Source organism: Sceloporus undulatus, chromosome 4, assembly GCF_019175285.1.
Source record: "Sceloporus undulatus isolate JIND9_A2432 ecotype Alabama chromosome 4, SceUnd_v1.1, whole genome shotgun sequence".
NCBI classification, from domain to species: domain Eukaryota; kingdom Metazoa; phylum Chordata; class Lepidosauria; order Squamata; family Phrynosomatidae; genus Sceloporus; species Sceloporus undulatus.
The window spans coordinates 100,753,695-100,772,426 of NC_056525.1; the positions used below are offsets into that span (position 1 = coordinate 100,753,695).

An 18,732-nucleotide genomic window follows, 5' to 3' on the forward strand; every position below is an offset into this window, starting at 1 on the left:
AGGGTCTCTCTCTCTTCTCTTCCTTTAATAAAATAATAGAGTTATATTGCTATAGTGCATCAGTGAAATAGCATTTTTGCACTACTATTTAAAAAAACAAATAAGAGGAAAAAGCTCCTCGTACAAACCATAGGATCGCTTCAGTGAATCAGGCTCCAGCTTTTTTTTTTTTTTAAAGAACAAACATTTGAAAGAGTCCTGGTGCAGATCCAAGAAATCACTACAAACAAATGTGTTCTCTCCAAAAGAATACAATGATTGGATGCAGAGGCAACAAAAAACACCCAACTCAAGGAGTTACATCCCAAGGACTCTGGTCTATTTGGCACTGCAGAAATAACTTTTTATTACAGTATTATGGTATTTATACCCCACTCTTCAACCCTAAAAGCTATCAGAGCAGCTTACAATTATTATTTTAATAAGACAGTTCACTGCCCTCAGGCTTACAATCTTAAAATAATGCAGTTTAACACTGCTTTAATCCTCATGTCTCTATTTTATGGAGTCCTGAGATCTGTAGTTTGTTGTGGTACCATAACTTCCTAAAAGAGAAGGCTAACTATCTCATGAAACTACAAATCCCAGAATTCCATACCCATGGCAGTTAAAACAGTATCAAACTGCATTCTTTCTGCAATGCAGATCAGACCCCAAACCTCTTTAGCTCAGTCTGGAAGAGACCTCAGTCTGCATCTTGGAGCTGAATTTAATTTTAGCTCTCCCCCTGCCTTGATAAAATCTGCCCCGGTTTTTGCACTCCCTTTTACCTTTTTATATGATCTAATAAATATGTCTGGAAGACTTGGAAGTTTGCACAGTTGGCATTAATAAAAATAAATGGTGGGGTTTGGGCTCTCTCCCTGATGGGTAAGCCCTGCCATTTTGTTTTTCATTTAACACTTAATGAATGCTGAGCTCTACATCTCCTGAGGTTTCTAGGGCTCTTCTCAAAACCAACATTCATTTACTCTGGCCTGAAGGGAAGTGCTGTTGTGCCAAGATTCACCTTCACCAGGAAAGGCCATGGTTGGTGCAACAGCCAAAGCTGAAGCATGCCCAAACCCACTAACTGTCCCCAAGTGCCTCCCCATCTAGATTAAGGTGAACCCCATTTCCCACATTGGTCATATAGCTAACCACCAAGAATGTCTGGATTAATTCTCGACTCCTTTTGTACGCATTCAGTTCCTCTCTCATCCAAGCACATGGATGCACTGCAGCAAGAAGAGACACAATGCCACTGCATATAAACTGAACTAATATGGGGAGTCACTGTGCCATTGTGGTTTGAGAGTTGGATACCGACTTTGGAGAACAGGGTTTTGAATCCTGGCTCAGCCATGAAACCCACTGGGTGACCTTGGGCAAGTCACACTCTCTCAGCCCCAGAGGAAGGCAATGGCAAACCCCCTCTGAACAAATTCTGCCAAGAAAACCCTGCGATAGGGTTGCCATAAGTTGGAAAGGGCTTGAAGGCACACAACAACACCACACTGAAGGGCATCAATGGATTTCTTTTCTCCCGGGCAAGCTGGGCATTGCCACTTTGCAAACACACCCTGAGGACACTTTGGGATCCTTGCTGGACAGAAGGCTGAAGTGGAGGACGTGTCCTGGTCATGTTAGAAATGGAGGACATTTTGGAATCCTCCCCGGACAGATAGTTGTAATAGAGGACGTGTCCTGGAAAAGGAGGAGATCTGGTCACCCTGGTAATGCTCCAAATGGAGGACATTTTGCCATTACTCTGGAGAGAAGCTTGAACTGGAGGGCGTGTCCTGGTCCTGCTGGAAATGGAGGACATTTTGGAATCCCTCCTGGACACAAGCTTGAAATGGAGAACATGTCCTACTCCAAATGGAGGACATTTTGCGATCCCCCCTGGACAGAAGGCTGCAATGGAGGACGTGTCCTGGAAAAGCAGGAGGTCTGGTCACCCTGGCCATGCTCCAGAAGGAGGGCATGTTGCAATGCCTCCTGGAGAGAAGCTTGAAATGGAGGACGTGTCCTGGCCATGCTCTAAATGGATCCCTCCTGGACAGAAGCCTGCAATGGAGGAGGCGCCCTGGAAAAGGAGGACGTGGGGCTGAGGCTCCTTGCCTTGGAGATCCATTGTGTCTCGAACGCCAGAGAGGGAGAAAGACCCTGCAGCCTCCCAACCAAGCCCTTCCTGGAATCCTTGCGCAGCCAGAGGCAGTGTCCTCTCCCTCTGGATGCTGCTGGGGAGCTTTGGGCGCATTAGAGGCAGCCAGGAGGAGGAGGAGGAGGAGGAGGAGGAGGCTTGGGTGCTGGGGAAGGAGGCGCTTGGGGCGGCCGTCATTTCCGCTGTGTGTGTGTGTGTGTGTGTGTTGTGTGTCGGTGTGTGTTGTGTGAAGCAGCCCAGCCGAGAGCCCCAACTCAGCAGCAGAGGCGAGCGCAGGAGCCGGAGCCGGAGCAGCCCAGAGAAGGCGCAAAGGGAGAGGCCCCTCCTCGGAGCGCCTTCCCCGGGGACCACCTTCTCCCCCCCTCGCTCTCCCTGCCCTTCCTTCCCTTCCCTGCTGCTGGACAGAGGGACCCAGGGACATGGGCAACGCCGCCACCGCCAAGAAGGGCAACGAGATCGAGAGCGGTGAGTGGCAGCTTGGAGACTCCCAGGCTGGCTGGGATTAGAGGGGGGTCTTCCTCCCTCTCTTCCTCCTCCTCCTCCTCTTCTTCCTCCTTGTTTCCCAGGACCTTCCCTCGGCTGCTCTCCAGGAGAGGGGCCCAAAGGGGTCTCAGGGACTCAAAATGGAGTCTCAGATGGAGAGGCTGGGGTTTCCCTGGGCACTGGCCTCCCTTTGGGCCTCTCTGAGTCAGGAGCAAGAGGCAGGCTGCCCTCTCCAAGGGGCCGCAGGGCCTGAGGCCTAGGAAGCCTGGCCAGGGGGGCCTCCTTCCCTCCCTCCTTGCAGTCACCCTCCTCCTTTCCTTCCCTCCCTTCGGCCTCCTTTGGTCTGGGGCCTGCTGGGCCAAGGAAGCTCCATCTGCATCCCTCCTCCTCCTCCTCCTCTCTCTCTCTCTCTCTCTGGGGCTTAGGAGTAAGCGGGTTAGCCGGTCTTGGCCAGGTTCAGGGCAGCTCCAGTTGACCCTTACAAGGCGGGCTGGGCTTCCTTTGGGAAGGGGCAGCATTGCACTCTCCCCCCAGGCTCTCTTTTGTGTGTGTGTGTCCCTCTTCCCTCCTCTTTGCTGTGTCCTTTCCAGAAGCGCCTCCTTTGCTCAGGCCAGGCTGCCTCCCATGGAGAAAGGACGACTGGCCTTGTTTTGGTTGTCTTGCCCAGAGTGGTTTGCCTTTGGGGTTTCCTCTGAGGCTGAGAGAGTGTGACTTGCCCAAGGTCATACATACACATACACATACACCTCCAGCCTTGGGTTTCAGTGGTCAAGCTGGGCTAGTGTCCACACCTCTAGGGTCCCAAACACACCACAGAAATGGTCCACTTCACTTTAAACTGCCCTGGCTCAGTGCTAGGGGATCCTGGGAGTTGTAGTTTATTATGGCCTCAGAGCTCTCTGACCAAAGAGGCTACATGTCTCACAGAACTACAACTCCTAGAATCCCCTTGCATTCAACCAAGGCAGTTAAAGTGGTCTCAAAATGGATGGTTTCTGCAGTGTGTTTTGGACCAAAGCCAAAGTATAATAGAAAGCAGTGGTCCCCAAACTGTGCTCTTTAAGGGATGATGATGATTATTATTATTACTATTATTACTAAGCTTTAGTTATACTGTATAGCGCAGTAAATTTACACAGCGCTGTACGTACAATTAAAATAGATAAAATAAATCTGCCTACGCCGTACATTCTACACAAATAATTAAATAATACACATTAATTCATGTTAGCATTCAATAAAATAGGGCAGACAACTTAAAACAACATCAGATAACACTCATGCGATTTGGATTGTGGACTTCAGCTCCCAGAATCCCAGGCTACTAGCCAACATGGCTGAGGCTTCTGGGAGATGAAGTCCAAAAATCTTTCAAAGGGCACAGTTAAGGGACCACTGATAGAAAGAATACAATGAGACAATAATGTACAGTATAAGGAATATAGGCTTTTTTGTTCTTGTTGTTGTTGAATGTTTCCAAGTTGTGTTTAACTTATGGCGACCCTATTATGAGAGGGTTTTTCTTGGCAAGTTTCTTCAGAGGGGGGTTGCCCTTGCCCTCCTCTGAGGCTGAGAATGTGTGACCTGCCACAAGTTACCTCTTTGTTTTCCGTGGGCTGAGAGGGTTTCTTCTTGTTGTTGTTAGGTGCCTCCAAGTTGAGTCTGACTTATGGCAACCCTGTGAGAGGGTTTTCGTAGCAAGTTTCTTCACCGGGGGGGGGGTTGCCCTTGCAAAATCACTCAGGCTGAGAGAGTGTGACTCACCCAAGGTCACCCAGTGTTTTGTTGTTGTTGTTGTTGTTGTTGTTGCCATCCACCAGGGAATCAAACCCTGGTCTCTAGTGGTAGAATTCAAAGATACAGCCATGTTAGTCTGGGAAATCAGGGTGCAAAGGGATCTTGTAGCACCTTTGAGACTATGAAAGAAACAAGTTGGTAGTGTGAGCTTTCATGGACTTGATCCTACTTCCTTAGATGCATTTAGTTGCCTGGTTTTGGGCTTACCGCTCCAGTAAATGCATCTGAGTAAGTAGGCGCAAGTCTACAAAAGCTCACGCTACCAACTTCTTTCTTTCAGTTAGTCTCTAAGTTGCTACAAGGTAGTTTTGATCTCCAGAGTCACAGCCCAACACTCAGACCACTACACCATTCTGGCTCCTTATCCAAAATGCTTGGGGCCAGAAAGTTTGGGGATTTCAGATATTTTTGGATTTTTAGATTATTCGCACTTGCTTCTATTGTTGTTGTATGCCTCCAAGTCATGTTTGACTTATGGTGAACCTATGATGGGATTTTCTTGGCACATTTCTTCAGAGGGAGCTTATAATTGCCATCCTCAGAGGCTGAGAGAGCATGACTTGTCAGCCTGTGGGTTTTCATGCTCAAGCAGGCATTTGAACCCTGGTCTCCCGAGTCATGATCCAACATCCAAACCTCTACACCACATTGGCTCTTGTATATGTGATATCTTGGAAATGGGGCCCAAGTCTAAATACGAAAATCATTTATGTTTCATATACACATGGCCAAAAGGTAATTTTATACACAATATTTGTAATAATTTTGTGCATGAAACAAAGTTGAAAGAAAGCAAAGGTGTCACTATTTCAGCCACCCATGAAAAAACTTTTGGTATTTGGAGTATTTAATATTTTGGAATTACAGATAAGGGAGACTCAGGCCTGTTACAGACTGCCAAAATAAAGCTGCTTCGGGTCTCTTTGGAGGTATGCTATTTAAATGATGCATGGGTCCTTAGAGTCCGGAGGTCGTGCCAAAGCCACACTCCATTCCTAAGCACTGGAGTGCAGTTTTGGTGCAGCTTCCGGATTCTTAGGATGCATGCATCATTTAAACAGCATACCTCCAAAGAGACCCGAAGCAGCTTTATTTCGGCAGTCTGTAACAGGCCTCAATCTGTAAATTAAAGCAGGTGGAAGGAACTCCCTTTCTCTTCCTCTTCCCTGCCAGTTATTTTTCTTTTCTCTTTCTAAACCTTTGGCCCTATTGGAAGAAGCTTTATTTCACAATCTTAGTGTCAAGGGAATGAATGCTTGGAGAGAGCGGCTGCATAATGATGTAAACTCTGCTGTGATTTGTTTGGTACATGTGTCTTTCCTCTTCATCCTCTTTTCCTCCTTTGCCTCCCTCTGATATTGCCACACAAAAATCTTTAATAGTGTTCACTGTTCTGTGCTGGAAACCGTTATTTCCCAGCTTCTGAAACTTATGGAAAACTTCCAGCCTGTGAATGGTATGGGAGAGTGTGTGTGTAAAATGCTTCATCTGTCTGCATAAGGAACGTGTTGAGAATTAACAACAAAGAGCCTTGTGACACCTTGAAAGATTAGCAAGTTTTATTCGGCAGATGCTTTTGTAGACTGCAACCCACTTTCATCAGATATTACAGTCCGAAACCCTATGCCAAATAAAACTTGTAAGTCTTTAAGAATGTCAGAAAACTCTTACTTTTTTAAAACTCTTATCTTGTAAACAGACTTTTGCGACACAAGCAGATTAAAAGTTTGTCTTTTATAAGCTTTATGAGGCTGATAGCTAAGCAAACATGGGTATGATTCATTTTTTTTAGTAGATCCTTAATCATTGGTATGATTTATTTAATTTTGCACAAGCCTACCTGCAGAAATATATATGTCATTTCTCCCATTTGTTATTAAAGATAACTATTGCTTGCATTTGTATACCTTCTTTTTGCCAAGGCATTCTGAAAACTATATAATTGTTATACTCTCAACTTATTGAGCATTCCTGGAGGTTTGCTTTGCATCTATCTATCTGTCTGTCTGTCTATCTATCTATCGTGTGCATGAGATAAACCATTGGTAAGATTTGCAGCATCATATGCTCCTTAACTCTTAGTTTAGACATTAATTTAGACCAATGCTGTACTTCTGTAAAAAGGTTGTTATGGTCTTCATAAATAGGAAGCTTTATTCTAAGGGAAGTCATCTATCTGGTCAAATAAAATAAATCTTTGGTTGAATAGAGTAGTGATTGTTTAAGTCTTTAAAAAATATCCAGAGAGTATGATGCATGCATAAAAGCATATTCCTACGGATGTCTACTCAGGAGTAAACCCTATTGCATTAAAGTGGCTTTATCCCTGTGTAAGATTAGAACTTTAGTCCTATTTTAGAGGATGAACACTTCACTGTTTGATTTCAGTGAGTTGTGTGTGAGATAGCAATATCACCAGAATATCCACAGAAACTGATTGTAGAGGTGTAGTGGGGGAAAAGTATCTTGTGGAACAGGTACCAACTACTATGAAAGTGCTATGTTGTAATCCCTATTTAGGGGAAGCACCCTTATGCTAATACTGTTCAAACTAATACTGTACTAAGCATGAGCATAGTTTTCATAGTCCTTTCTTTCTTTCTTTCTTTCTTTGTCAGGAGTGGGGAATGTTATCTGGTATATGTTACATCAGTGTGAGCTTAGCATTTAAAAAATCCTCTGGCTTCAAACCTGCAAAACTGAGATGACCAACTTCTCTTCAGAGTCATAACCATGTATAGTGTATACATTAACTTATGTATCGTGTATTTGTTATGTCTCTCTCTGATGAGCTGTGGTCCAGTAGCCCATTCATTGTACGATTAAGAGATTTATCTCAGAGTACCCACTGGTATACTCTTGTTTAGGCCTCTGTGCATAGTTCTGCTTCTGCTGAGAGTAGCTTTATTGCTGGGAGGAGGTAACCTACTAGACACTCACAAAGTGACAATGCAGAGGTTTTTAGTTTTAGGTGAACTGATTGTTCTCATCACAGTAGTTCTGAAGCAACTCTACTGTTACACATCCTTTTAAAAACATTGGTCTCCAGAAGGGTTGCTCCTCACTATTATTGGTGGTGGTGGTGGCATGCATATTTCTATCCTGCTTTCCCCCTAGAATTGGAACTCAAAGCAGCTCACAGTCTAAAAGAATAATACAGTTACAGATACACAAAAGTGAGCATTAAAATGGAATTAAACTATTTGCAGTCTTAAAACAAGACAACAATAAAATAAAATGCAATTAAACAGATAAAAATGCGCTTTAAAGCGGTTCAGTTAAAACAGTACAGCATCCTCTAGCAAGTTTGTTAATTTTTTTCTATTTTAAAAGCCTGTCTGAATAAAAAGGTTTTAGCCTGCTGCAGGAAGGACATAAAGGAGGGGACCGTTTCGGCCTCCCTGGGAAGGGAGTTCCAAGTTCTAGGGGCAGCCACTGAGAAGGCCCTCTCTCAGTCGTGGTTGTGATGATAGTCAAACTGAGACAAGAGCCTCTCCTGATGATTTCAGAGATCTGGCTGGCTCTTACAGGGGGTCTGTCAAATAGCCTGGACCTGAGCCATATAGGGCTTTATAGGTTATAACCAGTTCCTTGAATTGTGCCTGGAAACAAACTGACCTACAAATCTTCCCACCGATGCATGAAATGTACAGGACTGCAATTTCATAAAGCATTTCTAATATATGTTAATCTAACTTGGACTCTCCTGTATAAATAAAAATGATATCTCCTCCTTTTACACATGCAAATAAAATTGTGGCTATCCATTTACAAGGCAGAGGTCAGATTGCTAACACTTCAGAATGTGAAACAACTGCAACCTATCTGTATAGTTTTGGGCATAAAGTATCAGATATTCAAATAAATATCAGCTCCTTGGCAAGGAACAGCCTTGTCATTTTATGACATCAGGGCCAAGTAGCCCCAGTGTAATTCAGCAATTATGTTCATGTCATGACGAGCTCGGCTATAGCTCCTAGTTGCCTGTGATAGGCTTTGTTGCGCCTTCATTTCTGAGTTTCTGTTGAGAATCTTGAATGCACAATAAGACAGTAGTTGCAGTACTGTGTATGGCATCCCAAGAAAGAAGTTTCAAGACTGTCCTTCCTGAATCTGGATTTTAAAAGGGTGATGGAGGGTGGCAGAGTTGATGTGATTGAGTGGAAAAATCCCACTGGGGATCCTGCAGAATAAAGTCTTATATATGGCTGTCAGGCTTTGATATATGAGCTAAACATGCCATATCCTGAGTTGCAACTCTTAATTGCACAACTGCTATAACTGCTCAGTTTAATGTCAAGGCCTCAGTTACAGATTTTTGCTATAAGCTGATACTAGGTATGTTGAAAAGTATAGGAGTTTGAATAAGTTCCACAAAAAGTGAGACCAGTAAGAAAAAAATGTGATGTGAGATGAGGGTTTAAAGCTGTTAATCATGCCCTTGGTTCTGCTTCTACTGAAAGTAGTGATGGTATTATTATTTTACTCATTTATATCCTGCCTTCTTCCCAATAATGGGACTAAAGGCAACTATCAACATACCTAAAACAATACAGATTAAAAACTATACAAACAATTTGATAAAAGTATAAATATAAAGTTATCTAAAAACTATTAAACAATTTATCAGGGTAAACTATTAATAATTAAAAACATTAAAATTCATTAAAAGATTATACATGGTATGTATATAGGCCAATAGCATTCTGCAATTCATAAAGACAATGAAGGGTAATCTGATCTCTGCTGTAGTTGATATTTTGTATACCTGGATAATATATGAGAACCCTTGCTGTTACTGTGAACTGTGGAGATGAAACCAAATATAATCATTCCATTTTAGTAATAAATACCATATAAATATACCTTCATCTGTTGCTTAGTCCCCACAGGGCACTATATGCTTTAAACCACCAGTGCTGCCTTTAATATAGCTTGGAACAAATAGTGATATTGTATTAAATATGAGACTGGATGGGGACTCATGTTCTGTGTTGTGTAAGTTAATGTCAGTTACATCTTGAACTTGAGCTTAGAGAAATCATTAGGATTGATCTACAAAAGGAAGTGCATCTAAATGCATCTGAACATAGTTCCAGTTAAGTGCAAGTGATATTTTGGGACTTGCCTTCTACCTAAGTCTACTTAGGACTGCAATGTCAATCAACTTTAATGCTTCCAAAAAATTTTTACTTTCTCACTAAGACCCATATTACCTTGGGTAAATGTAGGAATTACTGTATACTTACATGTACTTGTTAAAAGCTAAACTTATTGTGTCTCAGTGAATACTTTTTTTAAAAGACATCATTACTGATGAGGTCTTAAAAATGGTGTCATTGCCCTTAAAATATAGGAGTTTTAAAAAATAAAAATAAAACGGGAGACAAATAAGTGATAATTGCATTTGAATGTAGGGCTGTCAAGAAGATACATTTCCTACTCAAGATTGTTTCCTTTATGCTTGCAATTGGTTTTTTTTTAAATTTGTTATGATGTAGACGTTTTGTGAAAGATAATATGCTGCTCATACAATTAGTTACAGGAAATAGAGACTTTATATAAAGACAAGTGAGGTCAACAAGAACTCATGGTGAGTGAAGGGAGGGAGTCAAATGCAAGAAGACTGCATCAACTTCCCTGTGTCCACAGTATACTGGTAATTCCCAAGCTCTCTTCAGGTAGGACACAGAAAGGTGTTAGCTGTTGCTGTTGTTATGTTTATGTATATCCTGCCTTTCCCCCAAAACTGGGACTCAAGGCAGTTTACAATTTAAAACAAGAACAATGCAGCTAAATATGTACAAAAAGTGAATTAGCCTATGCACAATATTAAAACAATTTAAAGACATAGTTAAAATATAAAAAGCAATTTAAAAGATAAAAGGCGATTTAAAACTGTTCAGTTTAAAGCAATTCAGCACTCTATTAAATGTCTGTGCAAGGGGATTAATAGACACAAATCTGACATTAGTAATGGCAGTACCCAAAAACCAGTTGCAGAACGTTTCAACCTTCTTTGAAGGTAAGGTTGTGATCCTTCAAGAAGGAATTACAAAACAAGATTAGAAAGAGAAACAGCTGAATTGAATTAAATTCACAAATTCCAGTCCATTAGCAGAGTTATGAACAAGGAAAGGATTTAAAGGCACACTACATATATTAATAGAGAGCCCTTGCTACTGCACATATAAGAAAAGGAATCTTTCCCAGCGGAGAAGGTGAGATCCTCCTTAGAATTGGGTTGCCCCTCCCATGAGCTCCTAGAGGCAGGGACATAATTAAAATAACAAAAGGACCCCCCTGCCTCCTGGAAGGGGTGACCCACGAAGTCCAGTTTTTTTCCTGCCTTGCTCCTAGCACCGTGGTGGCAAACCTATGGCATGTGTGCCACGGGTGGCACGCAACACCATTTTGCCAGGCACGGGGCGAGCGAGAACTCCTCCCTGCCATTTTCGGACAGCGGGAAGCCAGAAAATGGCACCTGGGAGAAGGAGACAGAGGCGTGTGCATCTGGCTCCTCCTCCCAGCCCTCTTCCATCCCGGCTTCCCTTTCCTCTGCGTGAAAGGGCTCCATGGAGCCCTTTCATGCAGAGGAAAGGGCCGAAGATGGCCCCTCCCACGCGTCAACAGATTTCAGTCATGCGACCTATACACCGTGCTCAAGGCTCTCACAATTCGCCCCTTTGAGCCACTGAAAGAGGCCTCCCTCAAGCACCTGTCATGGAAAGTGCTCTTCTTAACCACCATCACCTCAGCCCGCAGAGTATCCAAGCTCTGTGTCTTATCAGTTAACGACAACATCTGCATCTTCAGACCTGCCTCCGTCCTATTACGCACAGACCCCACCTTCATACCCAGGGTCAATTCGGCGTTCCACACATCCCAAGACATCATCTTGCTATCCTTTTGCCCTCGCCCGGCGACTGAGCTAGAGAGGATCTGGCACACCCTTGATGTCCGCAGATCGATCAAGATACACCTCAAGAGGACAAGACCATTCAGATCCTCGGAGGCCCTCTTCATCTCTTACAGCCTAGCGAGGAAAGGAAGAAAGGTGTCTCCTTTGACGCTGGCTAGATGGATCAGAGAGTGCATTGCGGCCTGCTACAAGAATCTGGACCTTCCGCTCACTCAGCCAGGAGCACGGCCACCTCAGCAGCCTGGGCTACTAGAGCCCCACTGGCCAAGATCTGCAGGGCTGCTACTTGGAAGACACCCTCCACCTTTGTCAAACACTATAAGTTTGACCTCTACCAGTCAGCTGAGGCTGCATTTGGCAGGAGGGTCCTTCAGCACATCCTTCCGCCATCTCCCCCTTCACAGCACACACACACCTTGAATAAGGGAGGGCTTTGGTAAATCCCAATTCTAAGGAGGATCTCACCTTCTCCGCTGGGAAAAAGAATGTTGGTTCTTACCTGGTATATCTCCGTTTCCAGCAGAGAAGGTTTGATCCTCCTTCCCGCCCGTGGTGCTGCTTAAAGACACCGGGAGTTGTGCGCTGCCTCCCTTGCCAATATTTCAGCTACAAGAGCTCACTGCTCAGGTGATCACAGGAGTATGGGCTCTTATTAACAATTTTTTTGCCTCTGGCCTCAGCCTGCTATTTTCCTAGGCTGGATAACAACTGGACCTCCTGGGTCGCCCCTCCCAGGAGGAAGCGGGGGGGGGGTCCTTTTGTTATTTTAATTATGTCCCTGCCTCTAGGAGCTCATGGGAGGAGCAACCCAATTCTAAGGAGGATCGAACCTTCTCCGCTGGAAACGGACGTATAGCAGGTAAGAACCAATGTTCCATTCTCAGAAAAAGTTTTGAAACCAGGGAAACTGACTTTTGGTAAGCACATTTATTGTTTTTATACATCAACATTAGATCACCACTGTAAAGATCTGAAAAACCTGTATCACTATACCCTGCCCTTTGAAAATTTAGGGCAAGAGGCATGTTTTACATCTTTCTGGATTCTGTTACATTCTTCCCCACTCCAACAGCTGTATAAATATATTTTATGCCTGAGGCCTTAACACTGCTTGTTACTGCATCTGCAGAAGTGGGTTTGTATTCACCAAAGCTCATGCTAAAATAAAAACTAGGTAGTTTTAATGGTATTACCATATTTCTTTTCCCCCTTCCCCTCCTTTCTTTTTATGCTCTTAAAATTCTGTTCTTTAAAAGCTTTCTATTATAAAAAGCCTTTTGGAATAAAAAGGCTGTTTCCTAACAACAGAAGGGAAGCGGGGGGGGGGGGGGCTATTGTGGTCTCTCCAGGGAGAGAATTCCAGAGTCTAGGGGCAGCCACTGAGAAGGCTGTCTCTTGCATCACTCCAAACTGTGTCTGTGAAGGTGGTAGAATTGAGAGAAGGGTCTCTCCTGAGGCTCTCAAGCTTACACGGGCTCATACAGGGAGATTGGGACCACCAGACAGCTTGGACCTAAGACAAACTGGGCCTTCTGGGTCATAACCAGAACTTTGAACTGTGCCAGGAAACAGATCGGCAGATAGTGGAGTTGTTGTGGCAGAGGTGGTGTATGATTCCTTTAATCTGTCCCAGTTGACATAGGTTGCAGCTCGTTGTACCAGCTGCAGTTCTTGAACACTGTTCAAAGGCAGCCCCGTACAGAGTGTGTTACAGTTATCCAGATGGGATATAACAGAGGCATGCATCACTATGGTCTGTATCAAGCATTTTAAGGGATCAGCTGGTGCACAAGTTTAAATCCAAAAGCACTTCCTGTTACACCAGAAACATAGGCTTCTAGATTGAAATCTGGGTTGATTACAACCAAACTGCAAACCTGTGTCTTCAGGAGGAGTCTAACCCCACCCAACAAAGGCTGAATCCCTGCACCCTAATTTGCCTTTTAACTAACCAGGAGCACCTTTGTCTTTTATGGGTTGAGCTTCAATTGATTTGCATTTATTTTATCAATTCCTGATGCCAGGCATTGATTTAGAACCAAACCAGCTTCCTTGGAGTTAGGTGGATAGAATAAACAGAGTTGAGTATTATCTGCATACTGATGGCACTGAATCCCAAACCTCTCGAGAACTTCTCCCAGTGGTTTCATATTGATGTGGAATTGCATGGGATACAGAACAGTACCCCAAGGAGCTCCATAGGTCAGTAGCAAAGAAATTGAACAGAAATCTTCAGTACCACCTTCTGGGTTCATTGCATCATGAGGTTGCAGAACCACACTGTCTCCAAGTCCCATCCCGGTGAGGGTATCTAGAAGGATACCATTGTATCCAAAGCTGCCAAGACATCCAGGCTAACTGTTAATATCTGAACTTGACCCCACATTTAATTTATTTATTTTATCTGCAACAGGTTGAGGTGAGTTGTTTAGGCTAAGATTATTGAATATCCTAACAAAGCCCTGGTCTACAATCTGATTTTTATAACATGACATTATTGCATTCTATTACTTTTCCCCTTTAAATTTAGCAGTTTTGAAATTAATGGAAGAGGGGACCTTATCAGTGGATCTAGTCTTCGGCTCATGGTTTTCATAATATGGTAATAGTACTTAGGGGAAAGAGTTATTAAAATGAGTTATGGCCTTTGATTTTAGAAGAAAAACAAGTTGTCTATTGAAACCCTGAACAATTTTAAAGTTTTCTTTAAAGAGAGGAGTCTAAAGGTCATTGCCTTATTTAATTAGTATTAACCAACAGCAGTCTAGAAGGGTGGCTGTTTTGTTACCAAAATTCTTCATTCTTATGCTTATTTACTCATGATGGGACAGCTCTGTGTGTGCATGAGCATATGCAAGCTGGTTTTGGCTCCACTGAGCAAGATCAAAGTAAGGAAGGTTACTTTGTATACACACATTAAGACACTGCATTTTTGTAAGATCATAAAGATTGTACAGTTGGTTTGACAGTAGGTTCTACTGTCAAAAATGTTCAGTTATAGTCTAATTCATGGTCTAATAAATCAGTTTATTAGATTGATCATTTTGTGGCAACATTCCCTGTCCTCACCCTGTCAGTCACAGCCTGGCTTTAGCACTTATCACAGTTTGGACAATGACAGTGTCCCATTACAACTGAAGCAGTAAACTTTGACTCAGTCTCTGTTAATTAACCAGGTTATAAAACTATGGCTAATTACCAGTTTTTTGTCTTGGTTATTAAGTAGACATGAAACAGTTTCTTGATTCAGTTGTAATGAGAAATCATAGATCAAACTGTAAGAGTGTTTTGTTTTGTTTTGTTTGAACTACAGCATCAGACTGAGGAGAGGAGAGAGGTCTTTAGGCACACCGCTAATTTCTCTAATGCTCTGTGGCTCATTAAAATAAGATCTTACCTGGAATTTAACCTAAAGGTGTCTGTGTACATGTGTTTTCCTTGTAGCACTACTTTTAGATCAGTGTTTAGATCACTGTCCAGGTGCATGGCTTTATTCAGGAAGCAAAGCTTCCCAAAATGGAATTTCTTTCTTTGGGGCAGGAAGACATGAGCAGGTTATTAACATATTTGGAAAGCTGTTGTAATTGAAAATGCTGTATAGGTAGGGGTGTGTGTGTGTGCGTGGTGTTTTTTTGTTTTGTTTTTGTTTTAATTAAGCTTGTAAACAGTCACTTACTTAGTTCCCTAAAGATATCTTCTGTAGCTAACAGCTAGGGAAAAAAGGCTGATCATTTTTTCTCTTCCAGGCTGTTGATGGATGCAAAATAATGTACAAAATATACATGAGTAAAGTGGCTAGTGAGCCAGTGTGGTGTAGTGATTTGAGTGTTGGGTTCCAGAAGATTAGGGTTTGGATCCTTGCTTGGCCAAGGACACCCACTGGGTGATTTTGGGCAAGTCAAAATCTCTTTGGTCTCAGAGGAAGTCCATGCCAAACAAACAAACAAAAATAAGATTAATTCCAATTCTATAACTGTTAGTCCAATACAGATTTAATTGGCTGGCCTCATGGTCACTTAGGGTCAGCTGGCCATATGTCCTGCACTTCTACAAGTCCAGGAATAGAAAGAGAGGAGTGGGATGATTCTCCACCTTAAAGTTACTATGTGAGTTCTGACTGATCACTCCATCCATGTCTTTTCTACTAGGCTCACCTCCATGGCATTACCTCGACCAGGCACTGAGCCAAGGCTGCCTGGCAGACTGATTACAGTGTATAGCTAAAAAGTGTTATCCCCTCACCCTGAATCTTTTGCAAACTCATTGTGTCTGTCTCTTCCCAATCCATTATGTCTGCTCCTTTCCCTTTCTTACTCCTTCCTGTTAGAAAATATGATATGCTTCACCATAGAAATATTGTGTTCTAGTTAGACTTTTCTCCCTCTGTGTCTTGCTCCATTAAACAAGCACACACATACTTCTGGTCTGATTATTTAATAGGTTTTGAAATCTTTTCAGCTATATAGCTCTAATTTGAGATTTTAAAATTAGTTAATCTAAAGATGTGATAAACAATGAGACGTTACATACACATTCGAGGTAGCTGAACAATCAGTCTAATTAACCTATGTATAACATAATATTTTGAGGCAAAAAGGAAATAATAAACAGCACATCAGGTGTGAGAGGACTACAAGGAAGTGACAGAAAGCAAATGTGCTGTGAGCCATATAAAGCAAATCTGGGAAAATTCCATGTTGTCAGAGGTGAAACCTTTACCTTTATGTTTAGTTTGTGATTTGGATAAAGTACGACCCCCATATCTGCGGGGTATATGTTCCTGGACTTGGCATGGTAATGTGAAACTGCAGGTAATAATGAACCTTATTGAAATGAATGACTTCTGGCAAAAGTTGGCCATAGAGTTGCACTTGAGGACCTAGTGAGTCCTAGAGAGAAAACTTCTTTAGACTTGTCTAGGGGGCCGAGGAGACAGGCCAAGATAGCATGGGTCAGTCCTTGGGATGGTCCCAGCATGGCTCTGCTACCACTACATGTCCCTTACCTTCCTCTGCCTTCGTCTCTACTGAGAAGACCCCTTGTAGAGAGAAGAGGGTAGAAGGTCGGGTTGAACGGGCGGGAGAAGGGCGTGAGGACCCAGAGGAGGGGGAGACGAGAAGATGGGAAGGAGAAACTCAGCTGGTCCCAAAGGAGGAATTAGAGACCCCACCTTGGGGACGGGGAAGGGCGGCTGGAGTCTGGATAAGCAGGAAGGGAGAGGCGCTAGGGGGGAGGAGAGTTGGCGGAAGATTGGGACGCGGAGAAAGGTACGGAGGAGGGAAAGGAGAGGAACGGAGCAACCCTGGGACAGACCAGAGGAGTCGGGAAGGTGGCACTCCCGGAGGAAGGGTGAGAGTAGGGGTCGTGTCGACAACTCACCCGGCTTGTCCTCGGAGAGGAGAAGGAGCCAGAGGACAACTGTGGAACCCAGAAATAGGGCAGGGAGGCGAAGGAGCTGGAGGAGGGGAGGAGTCCTGGTGGGCCCGGAGAGAGCGGCGGCACCAACCTGACCCCAACTGCAGCCCAGAACCCCGTAGACGGGAAGAACCCCCCGTAAGTGACTACCGCCCGGCTCGCCACCACTCCCTGTGAGCGTCTAACAAGGAGAAGACTGGCGCCAGTGAGGTGAACTGGGTCAGAGTGGTTTGAGTTCATTGGCAGACCGGAAAAGGTTAATAAAGTTGTGTTCGAGTTGCAAGCACCCTGTGCCTGAAGATTATTTGGGACTGAGTTTGGGAACAGAATGGAGTCAGCCCCTGGGGTACCTCCGGCGGGCTTGGGAGCCACGCCCACACCCCTGTTGTGGCACTTGATATGGAAGTATGGCACTTGTCTTCGCCTATGTGACCAGACACCTCCTTTCCACATCAGATGCCACAATGGAGGTCTTAGCAGAGGTGATGGCTGAGGAAGGTTAGGGGTGTGCAGGGTCAGCAGGTGTTGCCACAGAGTTTCTAAGAAACAGTAGGTCATTTTGCCCTATGCTAATACTTTGAGCAGAATCAGACAGGGACTGCCAGATCAGTGTCCAGTCTGTCCAATCTTGTCCTGGAGATGTTGGCCTGCATCATCCAAACAGGACGATACAAGGCTGAAGGGAACATTGTCCTTTTGGCCCTTGCGGATAGCCCCCAAGGTCTTTCAGTATGACTTTATGGTCAACTTCACTGGAAGCATAGAATCACGATGGAAGACCTAGAAAATGCCCAGAGAGAACATTTTTTTCAGACATGGGTAAGTAAAACCACAGATACCAGACCAATGGATATGGGAGTTGTTAAAAAAAATGGAAAAAGACACTATTGAGTATTCCTTGCCTACGAAAACCTTGTGAAATTCAGGGGGTTGCCATAAGTTGACAGGCAAATTGAAGGCACATACACACACATAACACATAGCAATGTTAACCTTATGGGAACTGGGAAATAGGTTATACATTATTGTACTTTTAAAAGTAAAAACAAGCTCACTTTTTGACGTTTTGTCCATCAGGCCTTGAAAACCTTGAGTAGTTTTAAGTCTTTTTTTTAAAAAAATTAACTGTATCTGTGTATATTAATTATGGGTGTATAGAATATGATGAACTAGTCACATGTCTTTAATCCAGACTAAATGTTCTGGCATGTCATCATAATTCTTACATATAGTACAAGTACTTTCCCCAAAACTGCCTAGAACTGTGCAAAAGCAACAAAAAGAATTTAAAGGTACAGTGTAAATACTGACTCATATTAGTTGTGTCTGAACAACTGGTGCTCACTCAGAAGGAAGTTCCAGTGGTACTTTGAAAATGGGCAAAACTAGACAACAATGGGAACTGCCACAATCCCCCATGTTACAGTGGTTGATTGCTGCATTCTGATGGATTACCACCATAGTTTCATGATTCAGTACTTCCTTAAACCGTGTGCAAATACTGCTGCTGTTGTTGTTGTTGTTGTTGTGTGCCTTTAACTCCAGGGCAAACTTACCATGGGGTTTTCTTGGATTTGTTCAGAGGGGGTTTGCTATTACCTTCCTCTGAGGCTGAGAGATTGTGACTTGCCCAAAGTCATTCAGCGGTTTTCATTGGTTCCGCTACATGGGTTCTTAAGGAGGGTGATAACTGGTCTTATTGGAGGTCTGCATCTACACAACAATATCTAAATCAACACATCACATATATATTTCTTCACATAGACCTGCTAGCCTAGAAACCATAAATTGTTAAATGTGGACTTATGTGCCAAATTTTAGATCTGTACATCTCAAGTCACGTCTGTGATCTACTTTTGTATTGTGAAATAACAGGTACATGGTCCTCACTCATGTTAAAGACATTACAGCTTCACTCAGCTTCTTCATTTCCTTTACCTTAAAAATGCATATCATATACTGTATAATA

The 18,732-nt window shown here is 43.3% G+C and overlaps 1 protein-coding gene across 2 annotated transcripts in view; it reads left to right on the plus strand.

Moving 5' to 3' along the window:
- The first annotated feature begins 2,335 nt into the window (after window positions 1–2,335).
- The window catches only part of PRKACB (protein kinase cAMP-activated catalytic subunit beta), an 86,652-nt gene continuing 70,255 nt past the window's right edge, over window positions 2,336–18,732 (plus strand). Inside the window, exon 1 of one of the 2 annotated variants that reach the window (XM_042463435.1) lies at window positions 2,336–2,611. In XM_042463435.1, coding sequence (XP_042319369.1) covers window positions 2,566–2,611 — 46 coding nt within the window. In that variant the 5' untranslated portion in view covers window positions 2,336–2,565. The remainder of the gene's footprint in view (window positions 2,612–18,732) is intronic. The other variant, XM_042463436.1, reaches the window with a different exon arrangement.